Below are 25,500 nucleotides of genomic sequence, written 5' to 3' on the forward strand. Positions count from 1 at the left end.
TGGAAGCGGGACGCTCATGTCTCCAGCTGTGCTGCAAGCCTCACAAAAACACCTGGTTTTGTTTTGGTTTTTTCTGTGTTGCCATCCCAGGGAATTTTATTTTCCAGCTGGCTTGAAAAGTCGCTTCTTCTGCTCTTGCTGCTCGCGTGGTGTTTTTGGTTTTCTGATCCATTTTGCTGAAGCAAAGTCTCTTCAGTTAAAGCAAGTTTGTGGCCAGCCTTGACCTACATTGGCGCTTCGTTTGACCCCGCTACGCCGTGCACGCGGGTCAGGTGGAGTGTGGTAAAGGATCGATTGGATCAATCGGATGGGCGCCCTGTGATTGGTGGTGACAGGTGAGGGGCAGGGTGACAGCCAGGGCCCCTTACAGCCAGGGCCCCTGACAGCCAGGGCCCCTTACAGCCGGGGCCCCTGACAGCCGGGGCCCCTGACAGCCAGGGCTGTCCCCCTGATTTTATTTCAATATGTTTTTCACATTTTTCATTGGCAGTCTGCTGTATGTCTGTCTGGAAATGTGAATAAACTTAAAATGATCATGGTCTGCAAACATAAATAAGATAATGTGTGAAAAAATCATATCAGCACTTTCAATTGGTCAGGTGGAGTGTGGTAAAGGATCGATTGGATCAATCGGATGGGCGCCCTGTGATTGGTGGTGACAGGTGAGGGGCAGGGTGACAGCCGGGGCCCCTGACAGCCAGGGCCCCTGACAGCCGGGGCCCCTGACAGCCGGGGCCCCTGACAGCCGGGGCCCCTGACAGCCGGGGCCCCTTACAGCCAGGGCCCCTGACAGCCGGGGCCCCTGACAGCCGGGGCCCCTTACAGCCAGGGCCCCTGACAGCCAGGGCCCCTTACAGCCAGGGCCCCTGACAGCCGGGGCCCCTGACAGCCAGGGCCCCTTACAGCCAGGGCCCCTGACAGCCGGGGCCCCTTACAGCCAGGGCCCCTGACAGCCGGGGCCCCTGACAGCCAGGGCCCCTTACAGCCAGGGCCCCAGCCCCTGAAGGGCTCCACTGACAGCGAAGCAAATCACAGCAGCTTCTCTCTGCTGCTGATGCAACCTCTCACCAATCTGCACTTTGTTATCAAATCAATTTGGCCCTTTTATAGCTTTAGCACGTGGATGCTCGGCATTTCAGCTTATGTATGTATGAGTCTGACTATTTTTTCTTTTTATGTATAAAGCTGCCAGGAACGAAAAATAGAAGAAGAAGAAAAGATACAGAAGCCTATAAAAATTTACAACCCTCTAGTGACAATCCTTCAAAAATATTACCAATATCAATACAACACAAAAATCACAGATATAAAACTATAATGCAGTCTGTTTACATGTAAAGTGATTTTATTTCAACATGTTTTTCACATTTTTCATTGGCAGTCTGCTGTATGTCTGTCTGGAAATGTGAATAAACTTAAAATGATCATGGTCTGCAAACATAAATAAGATAATGTGTGAAAAAATCATATCAGCACTTTCAATTGGTTTTGTTACATGATATAAATAAATATAAATCAAGCGTTGTTACTATGAATAATAAAACATGCTCATTGTGTTCACTGATGAGTAGACAGACCTCAAAGGGTTAAACCTTACACCATCTGATTTCTATTCAGTGATGTTTCTATATTGGCTGATCTCAGAGGCTCAGTGTTATTATGAATGATGAGAATGACGACCAAAACTACAAGAAAAAGACCCAAATTGTAATAAATAGGAACTGTCCTTTGAAAGTTCAGAGGACCACTGTCTGGTTTTTGATGTATCGTAAATGCTGTTGCGTGTTTGCTGTAAAATGTGCTGGAAAACTGTCTAGACTGAGACAAGGAACTATACAAAACCTAACGACACAACCAATGTGGAAGTTCAACTTCCCCCGCAACAGGCTGTGTTCAAAATGTGATATTTACGCCTTTACACATTTATATGTTTCTTAATGTGTGATATCTGTCTGCATTTATAACTTACAGAAATATAATATTTGAGATATATGTCCCTAGATCAAGAGTGCTGTTGCTGTATATTGTATGTCGTTTCATTGACACAATGTATTCCCTGTATTAGAGTTTACCCCGGACTTAACCATCACGTCTGAAGCCCCAACCCTTTCCCTGGCCCTAACCTAAACTTTAGCCCTAACTATAACCCTAAAACCAAGTCTTTTAAAGGTGTGTCAGAAAGTGAGGACCGGCCAAAATGTCCTCACTATGTTGAGAAAATACTATTTTGGTCCTCACTATGTGGCATATACATGTACACACACACACACACATATATATATATATATTCATATATTATTTTCCTGGAGACTTACCTTAACCTTAAAACATGCCTTCACCTTGAAATGAAAAGAGTTTAATTATGTGGACTTGTTTCTTGTCGTCATAAGGAACACACGTCCCCGTAATGTGGCTGTGTAGACAGATTTAGGTTGCCACAACATGTGTAATATGAACCACACATACTGTACATACAGTGACTTTCTAACTTCCTCTACCTGTTGTAATACTTACCTCATTAACCTCAAGCATTATCTCTGACCAAATCCAACAAATGTATTTCTTATCATTTAGTTAAATTGATTTCTTGTAAACATGCACCCTGAGTTTGGTATCAGCTAATTTCATGGTAATGACTAAACGACAATGTAAAATCCCAGATTCACATAAACACCGAATCTAATCTATTGGTTTCCAAATAATATCATGGCAGACTGAATAGGAAATTGAGGAGGTGAAACCCCTAATGGTACAGTAGGCAAAGTGGAACTTCTTGGCATTGGGTGAGATTTGTAGGCCACCAGACTATACAGTCTGGCGGCAGCGGAAGCCACCTTGCATTTGTGGTTAAGCCTCATTTTGGCCTAGTTTATACTCTTACACATCATCAGCTCCCTCTGAGCCCACACATGGCAACACAGATGAAGGGATGATGAGAAGGAAACCAAAATCTTGTGATGTGGATTTTTTGATTCTTCAAGAACTTGCACCTGTGATCGTGTCACCAGCCAAATATGAAAATGGAGCTCGTCACATAAACATGACATCTTGTTGCCTACTTCCTCCACTTCCTCCCTCCTTGCTCGCCCACCCTCCTGCTCGCCCTTCTTCCTCCCATCCTCTCCTTCCTGCCCCTGCGGTAATCTTTGTCTGCATCGTGGCTGAGCTCAACTGCGTGATGACCGCACAATCCTGGGATTTCATGACGCAATCCCTGAGCAAAATCAGCAAAGAACAAAAGAGGGCTTTTTCAAAGTGCTCCAGATATCGCAGGGGGGAGTTACATGTAGGGAATATGTCACCATACGATTAGGAGGGGACTGATAAAGATTCAGACACACAGAGAAGGGAAAAGGGCACGTAGATATGAATGCTCAAACTGGGGAGGTTTAGTTTCCAGGGTTATAATCCCCCCACTTCATGAAAAGAGGCATTTGTCTCCTGGAGGAATCCAGGGGGAGTTTGTGAGTTACATATTACAGATGACCTCTGACTGGGAAAGTGAATGTTTTTTTTTTTCAGCTTGGAAAGGTTCAACGGATTGTACAGCATAATAAGTTTCCTCAGTTTCTCTAATTTTCTGGTGAGGGTTTCCCCATTATCCCTCAAGTTTTCCCTTCAAATATCCTTTTCTATGTCCAATCATAAGACCAGCAGCCTCCTTTTTAGAGCAGCTTTAAGTTATTGTTTCTTTGCAGGCAGAAAGCAGAATTTCATAGAGATAAATAGTAGATCTGTTCTTAAAACAACTTGTGTTATCAGTCCTTCTTACTACAGATATATTCTCCCAATATGGTCATCTCTGCATGTTTTGCATTTATGTGCCTGCACTATTTCCACTATCATCACTGCTGTGGGTTATGGAGTTGTATATCTTTAATGTGAGTTCTGATGAATTAGTTAGTTCTGATTCCCCATTTTACTGTAACATATTTGGAGAAAGAATGTCTTTATGGATCTGAAAATCCCGTCACGACTGGAGACGAAGCCCATATATGAGCTTCCTGCACAGTCTGAGCACACCGGATATGATAACCAAGAACTTAACGAGATGAATCTTCTTATGAATAATCAGGAGGTGGTGGGTGAGTGAGCAGGAGGAACTGTAAAGAAGCAATGTGTATATTTGTTTGTGTGTGTGCGTGTGTGTGTGTGACATGTGGGCGCATATGATGATGGTGACTATGATATCATCCTGCAGCATCTTGCGGTCGGTTTGTATTTGCATGCTGGAACAAAACAGTCATGGTCGGACCGGGAGGTGCGATTTCAACTCTGATTTCATAGACAACAACACACACACTTACACACTTGTTATTATTCAGCGTCGCAGCACTGGAGTCCTGACAGGTTTCACTCAGAGCCACGCTGCAGGGGCAGGCCCACAGGGGATGGCCAGGGGAGCGGTAGGTAGTCGGCCTATCAGTAACATGAATCAATTAGTGAACAGGCTCACAAAATGACCACAAAAAGACTTTTACAATATGAGTCACAAAGATACAAAAAGCCAAACCAACCACAAAGAAGAAAAGAACCACAAAGATGAAAAAAATGACCAGACTGAAGCAAAGAATTAACACAAACTGTCAGAGAAATTACCACAAAGAGACAAAAACCGTGTCAAAGAGGAACTAAACAACCACTAAGGGATTAAAAATGACCTTAAAGAGACAAAACACAACCATTAACAGACAAACAATGACCAAAGACAAGAACAAAAAGACAAAAAAGAGACAAAAAAGAGACAAAAAAGAGACAAAAGAAAACAAATTTCCAGCAAAGGACAAAAAATGATCACAAAAAGGAATAAAATGACTACAAAGAGACACAAAATGTTCAGCATTCATTTCTCGTTGTGAATAAATGATAAATATGTAATTATTAATAATGTACAGTGTATTATTTCCAGGAACTGGGGCTTTAAATGTGAGTCCTAACACTTTCACAAGTCTTATCACCCTCCCTCGGGGCCCTGAGCAGAGAAACTAGTACTATATAAGGGAAACTTAATATGAAACAAATTCATAAGTGTTGCTAAAAAAACTCTGCCACAAGAAAAGGGAACCTAGCGGGGGGAGCATTTCAAGCATGTGTGATAAAAAGCCCGGACTTAAACGTCCTGTCTCAAACACAAAAGGTCAGGTGAGAAAGTGAATTGGGGAAACTGAGGTTGAGAAAATGATCAACAAGCAGAAGTGTAAAAACCTGTTTGTCAAGCGGTTTGAACGGAGTTGCATCACGTCCCAGTTCTGAAACAGAAAGACGAGCGCTGCCAAGTTTTTCTTTCACATGGATTTCTCTTTTGAGACCGAACGAGATTCCAAGACTAAATTGTGCCTCAAATTAAATTCACTATGTCGTAAGGAAAAGGAAAGTGTGAGAAAAATCCACAGCTTGTTGCTCCTGAGGCACTTTCGAGATAGTCACGATAAATTAGTGTTTAACTGAGACTTTTATTGATATTTTACTTCTTATAACTTATTACTTCTGCTTGCATCTGATCACATGTTGCTGTTTGTCACTGTATGTCTTGTGTTTTCAGGAATCTTGTTGTATTATCCTAAATCTTTACTTTATGTAGGTGTAAATATTTTCATTCAGATCTCTGATGAAAACTAGATCTTAATCTCAGCAGGATTTAACATGAATTAAAATTAAGGTTACGTGTAAATAAGATAATATGTTGCACGCCATGTGTAAAGCACATGACTGTCACTGTGTTTACAGTTTAGGTATTTGTCAGTTCATCTCTACTGAATTCTTCTCCTGCTGTAAAGTTAATGATTAAAATGGCTGCAGCACTTTGTTTAACCACCCTGTTTATTTAGCATTTACAGGTTTATGACACTATAATGTAGTTGTGAGCAGATAAGCAGCGTTTGTTAATGCAGCGGTCAACATCTATAACTCCTCCAGTGTGGAAGGGAAATAGTAAAAATAGTAAAAACGCTATTCTAATAATATGAAATATGACTTCATACACAAATGATATATATATACATATATTGAATTTCCATATATGACTCATGTATATATATATATATAGAATAAAAGAACATATGTAAACATTTTTATATCAAAATTAAAACAATTTCATACATTGACATGAATGTCTAGCCCCTACAAATATGTATGATGATGTGTGTATGTTTATATTGTACACATATGTTATTTATATATACAGTATATCCATCTTAAAGCCTGTCAATATATGTTGATATTATATAAGTTACAGCAGGGTCCAAAAGTCGGAGACTGCTTTCCCAGAATGGGAAGATAGACGTGTTTAAAAGGAAAACATATATAAGCATATAGAATTTTTATATGTATGTGTTTCAAGAAACTTACATAAATATATATTATTAACATATATGCTCACAACATGTTAAAATTAAGCATATAGATATTCTTAATATATGTACTTACACATACAGTATCTTGCTGTGGGTATTTCATATATGTTATAAACTTATATCTTCATATATTCAGAGGATATACAGTGACAATCATATAAGTGACACATATGGCAACAGCACTCTTGATATATATCACATATATGTCATAAATTAAATTTCTCTAAGTTATAATTGCTGACAAATGTTGCAAATGTATAAATGCTTATATCTGCTTGTGTGTGCGAGTGTGTGAGTGTGTGTGTGTGTAAAGTGTTACCAAAATAGCCGATGAACAGGTTGATTGTTTCTGTGATCTCACATTTTTGTGGCGTTTCAGAACATCTGGTCTGATGTGACCTCAAAATGTCGGTGAAACTGAAGTGAAGTGTAAACCTCAGCAGTTACATTCTGTGGGTGGCTCGAGCCAGTAATTAATTCAGTGTGTGTATATGTGTGTTTATGACTTTGCGTCTGCCGGTATTTGTGTTTGTGCATGAATTTCACTGCGTGTGCATGCGTGTGTGTGCGTGTGTGTGCGTGTTTGTGTGTGTGTGTGTGTCTGTGTTTGTGTGTGTGTGTTATGACACTGTAATTTTTTTAAAAACCCAAAAGCAGCCACCAAAAACTATCCCTTCATGACCGCGACTCTCGTTGGTTTCCTTACTTCACTGAAACTCCACTAAAAATTCTGTGACTTCTCTTTCCCTCTCGGCCGCGGCTCTTTTCTCTCCACGGCCCGGGTTGCTCTGCTGCAGCCTCCTGTCTCCGCTTACAGAGTGACATCACTGGAGTTTCCCTTCTGCTGAAGCAGCTGCCACAGCATAAATACTACAAGCTCTCCGGCATAAGTTCACTCTAACACAATAGCAACACAAAGAGAGAAGTATCGCCGCAGAGCACTGGAGGCACCTGAAACACAGACACAGCATTCAAGCCAAGCGTTCAGAGTTGTGCACAGTATGGTGGACTACACAACCGCACCGAGCCACGTGGAGTTGGCACTCGAGGACAGGACGGTGATTTTGGTAGAGAAGAAGTCATCTACAGAGTGGATATGGAAGGTGTTGGGGGCTCTTCTCATTGTGGCCCTTTGTTTGGGAGGTGTCCTGCTGTTTGCTTGGCACTGGAATGGGCCAGAAATGATGGTAAGATGAAGCTGTGTCTCTGAATTTGATGATAAAAAAAAAGAAAAAAGAGAAAATGTATATGCATCTCTAATCAATCTGTTTCTCCCCTCCAATCCAGATACAGTCAGGACAAACAGAAGCACTAATCGAGACGGACTCTGGTGAGAAAACAGGTGATTATACACGTGGTTGCTCACTTTTAAAAAACTTCTGAGAGGCTGTGTGGGATATATTAAAGTCTTTGCGGGTTTTCTTGAGACAAGCTCACATTTGTCCTCCTGTGTTCAGATCCCCACTACACGCTGAAGCGAATCAGCAGCAAAGCCAAGGCAGCCATCCATTTAGAAGGTGAGTCACAGCCTACCTTGAGTTGGTTCTCAGCAAACAAAGGGCTCATGATCTTGGCTTTCAAAAGAGCTTTTCAGACTCTGTCTTCCACGTGTGGGATTTCTGTTGCTCCCTTACAGAGGTGTGTTAGCCAGGAGCTCCATAAGGAAGTTGTTGCATTAGTTATTCATTGCTTTTCATTCCATTTTCTTAACGAAATACCTGTTTATCATTCGCTCCTGTGTTTTAAACCCTGGTGAGAAGAACTCCAGTAACGGTGCTTCTTCTTCTTCTTCTCTGTTTCCAGGTAGCTACGATGACGAGGACAAGAGCTCGAAAGCGGCGCTGGAGTGGAAGAACGGTCAGGGCCAGGCGTTCGCTCAGGGCGGCTTCCTGCTGGCCGACAACCAGATCGTCATCCCGCGAACCGGCCTCTACTTCGTCTACAGCCAGGCGTCGTTCAGAGTCTCCTGCAGCGATGGCGAGGAGGACGAGGCGGGAAAACGCTTCATGCCTCTCAGCCACAGGATCTGGCGGTACTCAGACTCCTTGGGCGGCAAAGCGTCTCTGATGAGCGCGGTGAGGTCGGCGTGCCAAACCACCGCCCAGGAGGAGGACAGTTACAGGGACGGACGGAACTGGTACAACGCCATTTATCTGGGTGCAGTGTTTCAGCTGAATAAAGGAGACAAACTGTGGACGGAAACCAACCAGCTATCAGAGCTGGACACCGACGAGGGCAAGACTTTCTTTGGTGTGTTTGCACTTTAAATGAAACGACTCTTTGTTCTGATACTAATGGAGAAGACACACAGATCCCCACAGTGCCAATACTGTTGGCTTGTTTTAACATTAGCATTTTGTTTTATTTTTTTAATCACTATTCATCTTCATGGTGACATAGAAATGTTTAAATCTCAATGGAGATAAAAGTTGTGTTGATTTCTAAAAATGTTTTATGAACTGTAACAGTTTGCAACATTACTTGTATTTCAGGCACTTTTTGTACATTATTTATGCTGACCTGAGATTGTAGGAGGCTAGACTTTCTCTGCTGTACCAGATGACGCCACAGCTCTTCACTGCAGAGCTGAGGTTCAACGATTATGTACATAACTATTATCTCCTACTATTGCAACCTGTACGTATTTATTTGTATTTATTTATATTTAAAATGTTGAGATTAGGTGATTAAAGATTATATTTATGTACTTTCTATGCACTTAAACTTGATTAAAAAGCAAAAAGAACAACAACAACAACCAAATCAAAATATTGTGTCACTACAAAGGAGGAATATGGTTTCATAGCTGAAATACCAAAGCGAAAGTTGTAGCTGAGTCGGCAAACAGCCCCAACCAGCCCGGGCAGCAGCTCTCTCACACTCACACACACACGCACACGCACACGCACACGCGCACACACACACACACTACAGCAGACTTGTATCTATTATTTGGCAAAGAGCTGCAATGAAATTCCTCCACCGCCAGCAAATACTTCCTTTGTTAGGTCAGACAAGACGAGGGGAATTTCCTACTTTTCTTGAGTCGGACTGAGTGCTGTGTCAGGTGGAGGCCCACAGAAGCCTCAGCCCAGAGCGGGTTTTTCCCACTGACACCCCCCCACCCCCACCCGCCCCTGCCCCCGCACACTCACACACTCACACACACACACGCACACACACACACACACACACACACACACACACAGACACTCACACACCTCATCCACACACAAACACACCCTGCAACCTCCCTCCACACCACCAACCACTTTCCCTCTATTACCACATACTTCAGCTTCAGTCAGCTGGAAAGAGACACGACATGCGAGGGAGTGTGTGATTGCATACAGTCTGTGTGTGTCTATGAGTGTTTGTGGGGTCACGGGGCGGCAGCACAGCTGTTTTGTTTTATTTTTCCAGACATTGTCATCAACTAAAAACACACATTACACAAATATCGGATGCACTTGGGAGCAATTTGTCTATTTTTGTTTCATTTATCTACAAACATCCACTTATTGTCTCAGTAACGAGGTTCCCACTGGCCTCAGCAGCTGGACGCTGTGCTGAAAACCACTTCCCACTTTCGGCTAATGATCTCCTCTTCGGGGTTTATTTACTCTTTGACTCCCCTGGGTCAACCTGGTGAAAACTATCAGCAGTTAATTGCTTAAAGGTCGTCATGAGTCAGAAAAAGGATAAATGACTGGTGACACCTAGTGGATGGTGTAAACAGGCTCGGCTGTGTGATGCAACAGGACATTGAGACTTTGGTTTTAAAGTTAGGGAGCTGTTTTTACAAAAAGGTTTACGTTTCCAGATTAATTGAGAAATTGTGGGTTTTATTTAACAAATATGATCTAGCTGAGCTGGATGCAGAATCACTCAATCACCATCACTGAAACACAAAAATACCATGTGAAAAAAACAATGATTTTATTTATGGTACCCATATATTTGCATACACATACTCTGAAATATATTAACATTTAAGATCTTAGATATAGTGAATACAAATATCCCCAAATCCATGTATATATTGTCATATATGTGCAAGATAATAGAACATTTCCTAAATTATTTCTGCATTCATATGTTACACTATCTGATCCATGAACTGCACAGTTAATAAATATGGCCTATTTCATTCATTTATGACTGTCCTGCTCCATACCCTGAGCTAAAATGTATTAGAATATCAGCAACATAAAGTGGAGTAACCATAGTTTGTTCAGTTTAAAGTGCACACTGAAGTGTATATATATATATATATATATTATATATTTAAAAACATTTGTCAAAGTATCGTTTTACCTGTTGATAAAGCTGTTCAGGTCGCTTTATAAAATCTGGAAATAGCTCATGAATGAAATAGTACATCCAGATTAACTGCTGAATAAATACAGTATGTCACATTGCTTATATCCTCCTTTGATACATTTACAGTTATTGAAAGGCAAAATGAAAAAAAGAAAAGTACAAAAAAAGAAATATGAGTCTCCATCCAGATTGTCTGTTATGGGAAAACATTAAAAAAAAAACATCCCTTTAAAATAAAAAGGTCACAATAATGACATGTAACAGATTCACATGTATAAAAACTGTGCTTTCACTGGATGTCTACAGAAACAGCCACCGTAGAAGCCCCACACCTCAGCGCACTGCTGCTGTAGAAATATAAACTGCCTTTTATTTTCAGGAGGCAGGAAGTACAAACTATTCTTCTGGCAAGTTGGAATTTGGAGTTTTGTAGTTTTGGATTTTTATATCCCTCACAAAACACAACAATCAGCTGCAGCAGGAGCCGGTAATATCTGCAAGATACTTTAGGTGCAGGTTGTGGGATTTATTTGTTGGCTACGACTGCACTGCACTGCTAAGGAGAAACAACACAAATCTAAAAAAAATACATTGAAAAACATTATTTCAAATGGCAAAACTATCAAAATTGTCCCTAAACATCAGCAAGCTTTGATCATTTTCTCCTTTAAATTGGGTCCTATAGTCATACATCAGAAAGGACTGGGTGTTTAAGATGCAATGCTGTACTTGAATACACAGTCCTGACAACGGACGTCCATACATGCCAAGCTCCTTGGCCCTTCTAAGTTATGGCTATTTAATAATGCACATTATCACTTTTCAGTGAGACCAGTATTCCACAGTCGAGTTCAGACGCTCTTCGGAGGAAACATTGGAAAAAACTGTACATTGCTTTGTCCCTTTGTAAATTTCAGTTTTCACAACTCTCCAGAAAAGTAAACAAATAATTGAACAACAACTCCATGACAAAACAGATCAGATATTACAGAACAATATAAATCACTACTGTATGTGCTTGTCTAGTCACAAACTCGAAAGACAAACGGTGGAGACGATATAGCAAAGACACAAACACAAACGTTTCCTTTTAAGATCCTCGACGCGGCGTCTCCACAACAGAACGAGAAAACGAATGAGGGAGAGGAATGTTGAAGAGATCTGTCCGTTCGCGCGTCCTTTCAAAAAGGACCTCGAGTGCCGCTAGCCCGGAGATGTGCTTGTTGCCGTGTCGACCAGTCACAAGTGCCTTGTTGCTGAGTTGAACACAGTGAGATCAAAACTGTGAGGACGGGTGTTACCTGTGTGACTCTCCCTGAAGCTGCCGAGTGTAAAGCCACTCCTGTGAACTTATTTGTGCTTCCGCACCGTATTTTAAAACAGTGTCACTACACCGCTGTGCTCATCGCCCAAACAAGTGAAAGTCACAGTGTCTCCTTGTGTTTTGTGTCCCCTGTGTGCACTGTGTGACTGCCCCCCCACCCCCCTCCCCCCCACCCTCGCTCCCGTGCCTCACCTATTTATACAGCAGTGGGATCTGGCTGTTGTGACAGTGGTTGCGGCTCATCTTGCTGTCTGCTGGGTAGAGGTTGGAGGAGTTGGAGAAGGAGGGCGGGAGGGAGTGATTGTCCGTGGAGGGGTTGGGGTAGCCGGGCGGGGGCAGCAGAGACTTGGGATCCGGCTGGGACGAGGGCGGCGGGGCGTTGTGGTTCTGATTCTGGCCTGTGGAGGGGCGGCGGCGGTTACGTAGAGCCTGGCGCTCAGCCAGCTGGTTGCGGAGCGCTGATACCCTCTCTTCTTTCTAAAAACACGACGAAACAAACTCTCTTTGTTTAGCATTTATAAACAGTCTATAAACATTCAGTGGTTTATAACTATAAAATGTAGTTGTAAGCAGAGGTTGACAAAGTACACAACTCCAGTAAAGATACTCCTGGTGTGAGGGAGCTGGCAAGCATCCCCCCTCACTAAGGTGTTTTCATGGAGTGCACACATGGGAATGCTGCCAGACTCAGCAGGTGTCAGTTACCTCATCAGGCTGTACCAAGTGGGCAGGAAGGAGAGAGGGGGAGTGGGTAGAGGGGTTTTACTTAAGTTTGGCTTTTGTTGGGTATTTCTTTAGTTTATTATGTATTCTATTTTGATCTGTGTTAGTATATGTAAATATCAGTGTGGTTAAATTGTAAAGGTATTCAATATGTGTGGTGCTAGTGTCTAGGGTCCCTGCACTAGGTGATGTTTGGTAGAGGCTATGGGTACTTATACCAGGTGGGAAAGCAGGGTAGGGTGTCAGAGAATGGGGGTCAGGTTGGACATCACCGCCGCCGCTGCTATCCAATGTAACCTGCTACAGCAGTCAGACTGCTTTGGTTGTCCAGCCATCCTGTGACCTCTATGTAAGAACTGTTGGATGTTGTTTGTGTCATTTGCCTCAGCTCACCAGTAAACTAAGAGCTCTGCAACCAACTTTTGTGTGCCTGATTCTGTCCTCTCTCATGCTTGTACTCCAATCCTGCTGGCCTTCATCCTGATTGTAAGGGTTCACCATCATCCAAACCTTACACCTGGTCAAATATTACTCCAACACAAGTGAAAGTTTTTACTGGAGTACTTGCTTTTAAAAATACTTCAGTATTCAAAAGTACATTTTTATGTCAACACATTGTTGTATTGTTCCACATTTACAGAACTTAATGACTCTGAAACAAACTACTGACTGAACTGACTGACTGCAGAACCTGTACAATAAAAAGCTTGTTGCAAACATTGACTAAAAAAGGAGCCATTGTTGTTTTCATATTTCTTTTTTTTTTTTAGGCCGTGATGAAGTTTGGTTTTGGTACGTGACAAACATTTAAAACAAAAAGGAATCGCCATTTATTTCTAAGATTTCAAACATGAACTTAAGATAAGGCCAGGGGTGTCGTGTAGCGTAGTGGTCTAAGCAGGCGCCCCATGTGTAGAGGCTACAGTCCTCGCTGCAGTTGGCACCGGTTCGAATCCCGCATCGGACGGCCTTTACTGCATGTTGTTTCCCCTCTCTGCCTCCCCGTTTCCTGTCTCTCTCCACTATACTATCAAATAAAGGCATAAAAAGCCCAAAAAATATACTTTAAAAAAAAAAAAGATAAGGCCGCGGTGCTCCGGTGAGGAATCTTCCTCATGTTTATCTAACGTAGCCATCGTTAGGACACTGACAGCTTCAAACTGAGCTGTTCACAGTTGGCTGAGATTGGTTTTTCTCCTGTGATGAACACAGCATACGGTCTATCACATCTTTTAAAGTAAAATTTAATTCATGTCACCGACTAAAAGCTCTGCTTCAAGGTGGAACGTCATAGAAAATGTAGTGGAGTCTAAAGTACAATATTTGTCTTTAAGTGTAGGGGATTAAAAGTCATACGTTTCCAAAAAAAGTAAAATACAGACACCTGAAAAATCTACTTAAGTACTTTATTAACGTATTTGTCAACAGCTCTAACTCCTCCTGTGGAGGCCTGTAAGGGGAGGCTGCTGTAGAAACGATATTGAACGACACTATAGCGAAACACAGATGCAATAATATAAAATATGAATGAATAAGTGAGTAAATAGAACTCCTGGATTCCACAATACATCATTTAGCACGTCTTCCTCTCTCTGCCGCAGACTCAGCTTTAGGCTTAGCTGTGTATAGTCCAATACAGACGGAGTGCAATAAACTTTATTAATCATTTTAACGTGTATAAACCTTGCACATACCTCTGATATATGCTTCCATTGTGTCAAATATTAAAACCGATCTTATTCTGAAGTTACAACATCCAAATCCTTCTGCACAAGCACTGAATAAAGAAGAATGCTTCATGCCCTTTTCCATAACTGTCAGTGTGAAAGCAACCTCACATGTAATCAATGAGTCAATCAGCAGAAAAGTCATCTGCAAGAATTCTGATGATTGATTAACGGTTTCACTCATTTTCTGAGCGGAAAAAAAAAGGCCGATACTCTCTCGTTCTAGCTTCTTCGATGTGAGGATGTGCAGCTTCTTCTTCTGTCTTACACAACAGCCAATTAAAGATCCTCACAACTGGTGCTGGACAGTTGGTTTGACAAAACATGCAAACTGAAGGCGTCACCGCGGGTTGTGTAGCACAGTGAAAGTCAACTGATGGTAACATTATCAGAGAAAAACAACCAGGAATAACATGCAGTAAATAAAGTCAGAAATGCAAAGGAAGCATGATAACATTGTCACAGTATTTTAAGTTAATATTAATCTACATCTTCTTATTTTAAGCAGCATTCTCCGTTGCATTGTATGTCCAGAGGTTTAACGTGTCTATATGGCACACACATTAAAAAATACACGAGTGTGTAGTAACCTATATGTCCGAGAATATAAGTATAATACAGCGTCTGCCTCCAGGACGAACTGAGAATGTTAACTGATATGGAAATGTACAGTATGTGTCTAGCAGTTGGATGTGCATGTTTAATAATAGTAATAATATATAATGTTCTGTGTATAATGTCTTCACCTCCTGGATGATCTTTTGCAGCTCCCTGTTCTCCCTCTCGAGCTGCCTGGATTTCTCCTCGTCGTTGTTGTTGGTGGACGAGCCGGTCTTCAGAGTGTCCTGCTGCTCCGACTGCCACTCACCGCGGGTGATCAGACGCCGCATCTAAACCGCAACAGGAGCAGGAAGTCAATAAAGAACAAAACCAGGCCTGAGAGAGCACTGCGCTAAATGAATCATGCATCGAATGATCCCACACTTTTAATATCCGCAGCCCCGTTTAGCCAAATCTCTCACACTTGTCTGCAGGCTTCGGAGGGTCGTCATCACTGAAGTTAATCTAAAGTGTTGTTACTTTTTAAAACATTTTTTAAAGAAAGTTTGGTGACATATTTGGCGCTCACCGCTGTGCTGTCTCTGCACTGCGCTCCCAAAAATAGCCTGACAATCAAACAGCGACGACGATATTGTGTTGTGTTTGAATTTCTGTAGGTGGCACTCTTTCCTCTGTTTGCACAGTTGTCTGCAGCAGCGCTCATGTGCACTACCGAGCTCCTCTTCTATTTATTCCAAACAAATCACAGTAGCTGCTGCCAGACATGTAAAATCTCACTTTGCTTGTGCCAGAGAATTTTTACTTTCCTAAAACCAAATGTTTACGGCAGCTAAAAGTGTAAAAAAAACTTCTTATATTAACCGTCCATATTAAAAATTTCTTATCCTTATTTAATAACACAGCCAGTCCAAAGCTGCGCTGCATTAAACATCAAAGTGTGTTTAGGTGAAACTCTGAAAGTGCAGAGCTGTCAGACTGAACAATGTGAGCTTCCAGAAGTTTGTCATTTTCATGCACCGTGCAGAACAGGCTGGACTCTCCTCCTAAAGACACTGAGACTGTTTGACCTTTGGAGTGTAATTGTCAGTGTGTGCAGCAGTTCCTAAAGGTATCAGTCACGAGTCAGAGCACCTTGGGTACGAAAAGCACCACCAGAGTGATGTAGGCAGAGAAGACTACTGCTAGGGAGGCAAAGGCAAAGGAGGCGTCCTGCTGCGAAGACAGGATCATAGTCACCGGAGCTGTGATCAGGCACAACACCTGCAGGAAGAGAAAGACAAAGAGAGACGGAAACAGAAAGAAAGAAAAGCACACAGGTTAAAACAAAGGAACAGGAAAAAGGTAAGAATGAGGTTTAAGCAAAGAGAAATAAAGAGGCAGAGGGTTGTTAGTGGAGAGAGGGGGAGAATAAAGCAGAGTGAGAGAATGAGAGGGGAGGAAAAATCACATCCATAAAAGCATTAGGCATCTGTTTATCATTCCAGGGAAGGCTCCCATGTGAAAACAGCATTAAAAAGTCATGACTGAAGTAGCAACAGCGCACTGACAATCACCACATTGTCATCTCATCAGGGCCTGAAGCTCACAGCTTAGCAAAGAGGAAGGAGGTCCCTTTGCAGACACCATTAACTATTGACATCACCATAAAACTGAAATGTGTATATCATCACATGGAATAATAACAGTAGACTTGTCTCATATTGTGGAACCATGTGATGAAATGAGTTGCGTTTAATGCTGTCATAAATAACCACGAATGATAGATCAGCGATAAATTCTTGATGAGAAGAGGTGAAATCAATCCGTTTATTAGTTCACAGAGTAAAAGTTGATATGAGTTCGGCTGCTCATTCGGATGCTTCCTCGTTTATGTGAATCCCAGCAAGGACAGGAAATGCTGTAAAATGGCATTTAAAAACTAAGAGGAAAAATGTTTCTCTGCATTTGATCAAAACAGAAAAACTCGTCTGGCAGTTAAAGTGACAGAAACCACTTTTTTCCCCCAGACATTTTACATCAATTTCAAAGTTACCCGGTGTCAAGAGTGTCAGGAAATGGCAGCGAGTGTTTGTCTAAAGTGGCTAAAGTGAACATAATGGCAGCTATTTCGGTGTAAAGTGCATCCAAGGTGCCTCCGTTTAAGATGATTCACTTGCTATTAACAGCCACTGAAAAATGTTTATGACTGATGGCTGTGTTTACTGCGTTTACTGCGTTGCTTTAGTGCCCAAATGGGTACATTTTTAAACCTATTCCTGCCATAGGGCAAAGTAATAGCTCCATACACAGCTCTGTGTATGCAATGTCTAACCATCCACACACAAAGATAATAGCACTTTATATGTCATATATTGTATATGCTCAGCACTAAAGCTAAAGGACAAAGCACTCATCTACAAACCTACAGCTGAAGCTGGAGCTGCATGAGATTCCAGCATTATAAAAGTTTGTGTTGCACCCTTTTGTGTTTCATTGATTTTAGTTAACATTTATTTCACCGAGAGGAAGTCCCACTGAGAACAAGCTTTCATTTTACAAAAGAGACCTGAGATATGACTGTTGCTATCACAGCACCACAGGCGCCACAATCATCAAAACTTATGATTCATATAAGACGGCAGTTTGCACTGGCAGTATTATGATTCTGCCTTTTAGAGAATAAAATCTCAAGATGTACTTGTGGAAAAGCTTGAATATTTCATACATAAGGCTGTTTCTGTGCTTCATATTGTTCCAACCAAAATACCAGCATGTACTCTTCAGTATTATATACTAGCTCATCAACTTGTGATGTTCAGCATGTCCCAAAGGTTGTTTTGAGTGGGGGAAGTTGTCATTTATACGCTGCTGTTCCCACAGTTGGCTTCTTCTGGTGGGATTTTTGAAGATGCAAACTGGTGAATGTAGAAACCTTTAGGCAGTTACCTACCCAGATAAGAAAAATACATGACAGAGGCATTAAAGGAGCATTAAGTTATCTGGGAACTCCATTAACTTTTATAAACGCCCAGCAGAAACTGCAATGAGTTGCCCTTTGAGAAACGAGGCTTGTAAGGCTTTGCAGCTGAAACATCTTGAAATCCTGGTAAGTTGCCTGTTTTGTTCTAGAAGGAGCAGGAACGTGTCCTCTGGAGGCCAGACATCTCAGCACAAGGCAAAGTAATCATGGAGGCCCTGGCATTGATTAACTCCCAGCAGATATACTACGGTCATTTTGTGCTACGGCGCAATAAAAATCGTACTTATTGCCACTTTAATGTTATGCAGCGTGCAACAGACTGCTCTTTGCAGAGAAAGAAACACAGCAGGAAAAAGAAAAGCAGACAGCAGCACCCAGAAACAGGAGTTTAGGCATGACGGTGTCGTTTCTTTTTTGGACTCACAGCAACGTTGTAAATAGCCATCCCAACGGCCCGGTGGTCATTGATCTTTTCAGTGGAGACAGACTTGGTCTCGTAAGCCAGGAATATGCCCAGCAGCAGCAGCAGACCCTTGTAGCCATAAACCACTCCTATGGGATGGGAGAAAACAGTGAGAGAATACAGGTAGAAGAGTGAATAAGTGAGTGAGCAGCAATGTGACATGTGTAATGGAATAAAGGTGGTAATCTAAGTAATGGAGCACCTACAGTTTGTATGTATGTATATGAGACAAATTTAGGCCTAATGTTCAATTTGAAAAACAGTGAATTAAATTATGAATGTCTACCAAACTATAGATAACTGTATGTTTGATTACATTGCGTTTGGCGTTTCATTCAAAATTTCATCTCTCAAATTGGCAAAACACATGTCCCCAATTTGTCCCCGAGTATGTAAAGCACATACTGTGATTGTATTAATGCAAGTGCAGTAAGAACTTGAGGTCAAAGCTAGAAAGCAGAGCTAGTTTCTTTGGATCTTCTGAATATGATCAAATGCGCGTTAGGAAACACAGTATTTACAATTTCATGGTATTTTTTTAAGCAGTGTTGTGTGCACACGGAGAATGAGGGCTTCTATACTGGTATTATGGACCAAGATGTCTTTTTGGGTTTTTGATGTAACAAAGAATATGTTGTGCGCGTTGCATGATGTGGAAATAGATAGCAGTCTTAGAGACATCAAAGAACAGGCTTCTTTGTAAGGGTTTTGTTCATATTCACTGAAGTGTACTGAAGACAGCAGATATCAAAAGTACAAAGCAAAACACAAACAGCGTCTCCCACAAAAAATGTCTTCGGTCTGGTTCAAAACAGGATGTCTTGGCATTTGTTGCCTCAGTTTTGACCATTACCTTTTAGCCATGCTCGCTACATGGTGCTAGAGGCGGCAATGCCTTTCATCTTCATCTTCATTTGAAGTTTTGAGTAACTATTGGATGGATTGCCATGAAGTTGTGGCACCAACGTTCACGCCCCTTCCCCTCGGGATGAATTATAAAAATGTTGGTGATTCCATAACTTTTCATGTCGCACCATCATCAGATCAAAATTTTGTCTATTACTTTGACCAATAACCAAATACCTGCAAAACTAGCCTCAGCTGTACTTTGTGTTTAGTGCTAACTAGCAAATGTTAGCATGCTAACACACTAAACATAATACTTGCTCAAGATCAGCATGTTAGCGTTGTCCTTTGTGAGCATGCTAGCACACTGATGTTAGCATCTAATAATAATAATAACTTCATATATATATATATATCACTTTTTCTCTCAAAAGAGAGTTACAAAGTGCTGTACATACATAAAAACATAACAAAACAATATAAAGACACGGGAAAAAAAGCAAAGTGTCAATTCGCAAGACAAGTACAACAGGGAGAATTACAAATACGCACGTTAAAAAAATTAATAAAACAGACAAAAGTAAAAACAAAAAGTAGAAACCAAAGATAAAAGCATTGCAATCAAGAATTAAAAGCTGCTTTATGCAAAGTACAACCTCTTAGCTGCTAACATGATGCAGACTCCTAGTTTTGTTACCAAAGAAATGGTCCTTTTGTTGTTTTTAGTCTGTCTCTTGTCATTTAATGCTAAAACATCACTGTAGTTATTTCTTTACATGGCTTAACAAGGCTATTGTTTGCTTCTAATGTGGGCAACAGTAACACTGTGAACAATGTTAACATGTCAACGTGGCCATTGAGGGAGAGAGTATGACTTTGTTATGCAGAGGTAGAAAACCAAAAATGTGGATACAATACATATAAAGCCTGAAAGATATGAAAAGCCAGTCAGAGCTCGACGGACTGACAGAGGAAAGATGATATGACAGTGAAAATGAGAGAAGCGGGGAAGAAAAGAGAAACCGTGTGACCGAGTGAGTTCGACACTTCTTCAAACTGTCCATTGTTTCTTTTTACCGCCTGATTTTAAAGCACCATCTTTTCTTCTTGGAGAAAAGAAATGCTATGGGGCAATGGCCCAGTTTGTGACCCACATTATTTGAATTTCAGCACCATTATGCTTTCATAAGAGCTGCCACGCTAAGAAAGACAGCAGAGACAGACAGACAGCGAGAAAGAAAGAGAGAGAGAGAGCGAGAGACAGAGAGAGCGAGAGAGAGAGAGTGTGAGAGAGAGAGAGCGAGAGAGAGAGAGAGAGAGAGTGAGAGAGCGAGAGAGAGAGAGAGTGCGTGGGCTGACAGAAGCAAAGAGGGAGAAAAGCAAATGCTGAGAAAAAAAAGGAATCAAACGTAAGGGGGTGGCGGGGGCTGTTTAATTCAGAGTGAATGGCAGTGACGTGTGTGTGCATGTGTGTGTTTGTGTGTACGCATATGTGTCGGCATATGTCCATGTGTGTGACAGAGATATCCAAAAACCAGAGCAGGGCAAAGATTGATAAAGGGACAGATTGAGAAATGTAAAAAACAACAAATAAATAAATAAAACAAAGAAAAGAAGAGAGGTCAGATACCGAGCCATGTGTTCATCTTCTCTGAGCTGCAGTGCTCCAACAAGGGCTGAATCAGGACATCCAAATCTTCTTTAGGGGCCTCCTTAGTGAACTTCTACTCACATGACAGACGGAGGCAGAGGGAAGAGGAATGGAGGGATAAAAGAGATAGCGGGAAGGAGGGAGAGAGAGAGAAATGGAGAGGGGGAGATAATAAGAAACGATGAGACAGCAGCACACTGGAGGAGGTGGTGAAAATGCACAGTAAGCATAAGCCCCAGTGACTGCACGGTTGATTCCCCCGCGTAAATAGGTCCTTCCCACAAGACAGATATAGATGACTGAATTAATAGAGTTCCAGATATCCAATAAATATGAAAGATAGCCATTTAAAATTCCTATATAAGGCTTGAGTGTAGTTAAAGCAGATCTGGACTGATGATAACATCCAGCCTCTAGTTCCCACAAAGGCTGCGAGTCAGGATGAATTGGATGAATGTTCAGTATTGCAGTGATGAGGTTTCACCAATGCTGTAAAAATGTTTCCACATATTTAAGGTACCCTGTGGAGTTTTTGACGCCTAGTGGCGCTGTGGGGCAACGTGTTGATGAACGGGTTATTGCATGGTTTGTGTCACAAACGCATGCCTAACATCGGTTGGTGGAGGGAACATACTGTAGAGGGTAACACCGCAACAATACAAGAAGAGGGGGTCTGCAAACTGACGTAAACAACACAAACATACTCATTCCCTTTTTACTATATAGTGCACTATATTTACTATCCACATCTTCATCCGTGTCTGTTTCGTTTGCATGTTTGTCAGCAGGATTACACAAAAAGTACTGAACTGATTTGCCCCCAACTTAATGGAGGGATGGGGCATGGGCCAGGGATCTAGTTAAAGGGGGTAATCAAGGAATCTTTTTTAAATCACTTTCCTTGACATTGTGAGATAGGGCATTTTTCAATTTAATTTTTGTCAGTTTCTCAGGAAAGAAATCTAAGGTTTTTAATGTAAAAAGAGAAAAAGAGATATTTATGGTTTTGAGATCTCTGACTTTGTCCAATTTGCTCCAGGTCCAGATAATAATCTGGCAGTTTGGCCTTGGCGGAGGTATGCCCTCTACTGAGTGCCATTCTAGTTTGACTGTCTGAATTCTTAATGTGAAATTTATGCTTTACATAGTCCCCTCAAAAGTTCTCACAATGGGACAAAAAAAGTCGTGTTCATTACATGTACACTATGTTCACTAAGTGCCTCAACTAATAGATGCAAAGATTTCAGTCATGCAACACTATGTTTGTCAGCAATGATGCAAAAATGACGATAATTCATTAGTGTCCCATTTTATTGCTCTCTATACAGTTAATGATTGAGTGTCTAATATAAAGGGAATTATCACTGAGTGAGGGAGGGAGTGATTTCAAACACGGCCCAATGGTGAAATCATTAAAGACCCCATGAAAAGAAGATTTCAAAGCTGCAAAGAAAACAATCACTTTCTGAAAAACAGTTAATATTTAATCTTTAGGCAAAACAAAAACTCCCACCGAGGAATTCATAGCAAACTTTAATGAAATCGTTACCCTCAGATAAAATCAGCCATGCTCCCTTCAACTGATATTTAAAGTGGTTTACGGTTCACAATAAGCCATTTTCACAGCAGACATTTGAACTAGTTGCAGTAAAGACACAGGTGTTACTAAGCACATTAACAATGGCTCCGTTCCATTCAAGTGTCTCAGTAAGTCGTGATGTGTGACGGAGAGCATGTACAACACCAAAAAGCCTGAAACCAAAGCAGTTAAAGGAAATTCATGACTCTTATTATTTACACTTGTATTTTTCTCTACTCTGACATATGAAAATGTCTCCTGTAAAGTCCACTATTGTGCAGAAAACATCAGAACAAGCTGACAGGTTAAGTAAACATGTTTCGACAAGAGAGCCTTCCTTTACATCCATAAGAGGCTGAGCAATATTAGCATTTATTTGGAGTTTTGTTTCTGACCACTTGACAAAAAGAAGTTTTTTAGTTCAGTTTTAGTCTCCACCCAACTCTTAAGACATATATCTCGGTTTTTAGCTGCTAAAAGTTCAACTTTCTACAACAACTAGTCACAAACTTTGCCTGACTACTATTCGGTGCTGGGCAGGTCGTGGATCTATGCGTTGCCTAGTTGCGTTTGAGCAGCTCGGAGTGAAACGCACGTATATGTGCAGCAAACATAACAATGAGCTAAAAGAGGCTGAAATACACCAAACGTACACCACCACACAGCTGTAGATTTGGTTGATATTTCTGTGTTTTCTGCACTGTGAATGCCAAAAATAAGCAAGTGAGTCTTTTGAATAAAATGCTAAAGGTGCCATATTGTATGAAGTGCAATGTCTGTTCTGATTGGCTCACCGATCTGTTGTTACTAGAGCTCCAGAGAGAGGCCTGAGACAGGAGATGTAAAACTACATTGATATTGTTTTTGGTAAAAAGCTAAAATATATCTTCTAATGGAAATTGAAACTTCAAATAAAAAACTGGAAAAGTGTAAAATATGGGACCTTTAATACTGTAACATTGATTCATGCAGGTTTAATGAAGTTAAATGTACAAATTTCAAGGGACCATTAAAGGATAAATATTTTATGAGGCAGGAAGTTCATTTAACACGTTTATTCTGTTGTTTGATGAATGTTTAATTAAATGAAAGTTTGTTTATTATATAAATGCCACAGGGTACCCTAAACAGAGCAACAATTCAAAAGTTCAATCTAACATCAAACACAAATAAATATAATTATTGAAGCCATAAATGTCACTGTTGTAGAACTGCTGTTCATCTGTGCTTTGTGAAATGACGTGAAGTTTATCCTTGTTTTAGTCTCTGCTCTTTGAATGTAAGATGAATCAAAATGAAAGAACATTTCTACAAATGATTCTCAGGGTCTCATTACTGCATTATTGACTGATGACAGCGGCTGCACGGTCTGTGCAAATGGGTGATGAAACACAAATTATCTCATCTGTCTCTCGTACTCTTACCTCGACCGTAATGTGCAGAGGATCCACGATCTGCCAAATCATGAGTGACAGGAAGTCGATAGCCAGCAGCACTCCAACTGTTGCGTAGAGTTTCCATGGCTCCAAGTGTTGCTGTGTGAGTTTGAGGAAAGGCAAAGAGAGACACACACACACACACACACACACACACACACACACACACACACACACACACACACACACACACACACACACACACAAGAAAACACAGATACAGAATAGTCATCACAGTCCAAGGGCATCATGAGCGAGTCCACAAACAAAGACAAACAACCAAGACAAATAATACGACAGGCGTCCTTGTGATTTCTGGATGACTGGGCACGAATTGTCTTTCTGTGTCTCTTCTGCGTGTGTGCACAAGTGTGTGTGTGTGTCCAAGTATATTTTAGGAGCAGTGGGAGTCGACGTGTGTGTGTGTGTGTGTCTGCAAGCAACACACGGAGAACTGCAGTGGCTATATATATGCTGCCACCTGAAATCATCATTTATACACACTGAGATGACACTGCTTTTGTGTGGACAGTTTCCAAAGCAACTGATACCAACTCCATTATTCTTAACTCGAGCTATAATGGAAGCAATACACCCGTAACTGAAAACAAGCAGCAAATGAGCTCTCCCACTTTGCTCCCCCTCCGTCTTTCCACACATTTTTCCCCCCTTTTTTTTTTTTTATTCGACCACGCTGGCTTACTCCCAGCACCTCCAACATAGTAACAGCTATTCAAGCGTACAATGAGTAAAACCGAAAAATAAAATAAAGACGAAAACACATTACACAGTCCTGGGCGCCTCTTCACTTGAGTTGCATGAAAACTGATTTGAAAAGCGCTCATTCTCCCCTCGATTTGTGAAAGTTTCTTTAAATACTTACGCAGAGCTCTCTGGCAAATTGCCCTTCTGTGGACATGAAGAGAGTTGAAAGTCAACCCGATTCGTTGTGCTTTGGCTCAAATAATAAACCCCCCGAAGGTTGGATTTCTGCATAGAACTTTAATACTCATCCATATTCATAAATATTCCATAAATGGCTTAATCTCTTATTCTTCTGATTAGGTCTTAGAAATTCCCACAACACATCGCAGACTGGCAGTATCTTGCTGGCTCCAGGATACACTATCTTCAAGAGGAGGCACACACGCACACGCACGCACACACAAACACACACACACACACATACACACAAACACCCACACACATAAACACATGCACATCCGCTCTTAAACACACCAGCATGCAAATAAAGTTGATGACGTTGGCATCAGAGGCCTGCCCCAAATTTGCTATTATCTGCATGTTTCCATGCATGTGTGTGGGTACACGTGCACTGCGTGTGCATGTGTGAAGTACAGTATCTATGTCAGTGTGTGTCCAAAACCCTTATCCTTGCACTCTCGCTACAACCCCGCCATAGTGAATGATGCCGAGCTGGCCTCTTATAAGCTTATGTTACTAGGAAGCCTGCAAAGTTTCTAACTTTTTTTATCAGCCAGCGCCACACATGCTGCATGGCCCGGCCTCCCTCTCCCATCCTTTCTCTACTCCC

At 41.4% G+C, this 25,500-nt stretch overlaps 2 protein-coding genes across 3 annotated transcripts in view; one reads left to right on the plus strand and one right to left on the minus strand.

Annotated features, from left to right (window-relative positions):
• Positions 1–6,954: 6,954 nt before the first annotated feature.
• tnfb (tumor necrosis factor b (TNF superfamily, member 2)) lies at positions 6,955–9,060 on the plus strand. 2 transcript variants are annotated; one of them, XM_056381063.1, is made up of 4 exons: positions 6,955–7,540; positions 7,641–7,695; positions 7,811–7,870; positions 8,157–9,060. In XM_056381063.1, exons 1-4 carry the CDS (start codon positions 7,355–7,357, stop codon positions 8,618–8,620), a joined length of 765 nt encoding a protein of 254 aa, XP_056237038.1. In that variant the 5' UTR covers positions 6,955–7,354; the 3' UTR covers positions 8,621–9,060. The 2 variants fall into 2 exon arrangements, with proteins under 2 accessions (XP_056237038.1, XP_056237039.1); XM_056381064.1 differs by having other exon boundaries at positions 7,641–7,683.
• Positions 9,061–10,275: 1,215 nt separating this feature from the next.
• Positions 10,276–25,500, minus strand: part of gabbr1a (gamma-aminobutyric acid (GABA) B receptor, 1a) — a 70,192-nt gene continuing 54,967 nt past the window's right edge. The window contains exons 19-24 of the mRNA XM_056381065.1: positions 23,934–24,044; positions 20,910–21,003; positions 18,395–18,522; positions 16,143–16,271; positions 15,197–15,340; positions 10,276–12,477 (exon numbers count right to left, since the gene is read on the minus strand). Of these exons, the coding sequence (XP_056237040.1) occupies positions 12,193–12,477; positions 15,197–15,340; positions 16,143–16,271; positions 18,395–18,522; positions 20,910–21,003; positions 23,934–24,044 (891 nt within the window). The 3' untranslated portion in view covers positions 10,276–12,192. The remainder of the gene's footprint in view (positions 12,478–15,196; positions 15,341–16,142; positions 16,272–18,394; positions 18,523–20,909; positions 21,004–23,933; positions 24,045–25,500) is intronic.

Source organism: Seriola aureovittata, chromosome 7 (genome assembly GCF_021018895.1).
Source record: "Seriola aureovittata isolate HTS-2021-v1 ecotype China chromosome 7, ASM2101889v1, whole genome shotgun sequence".
NCBI lineage: Eukaryota > Metazoa > Chordata > Actinopteri > Carangiformes > Carangidae > Seriola > Seriola aureovittata.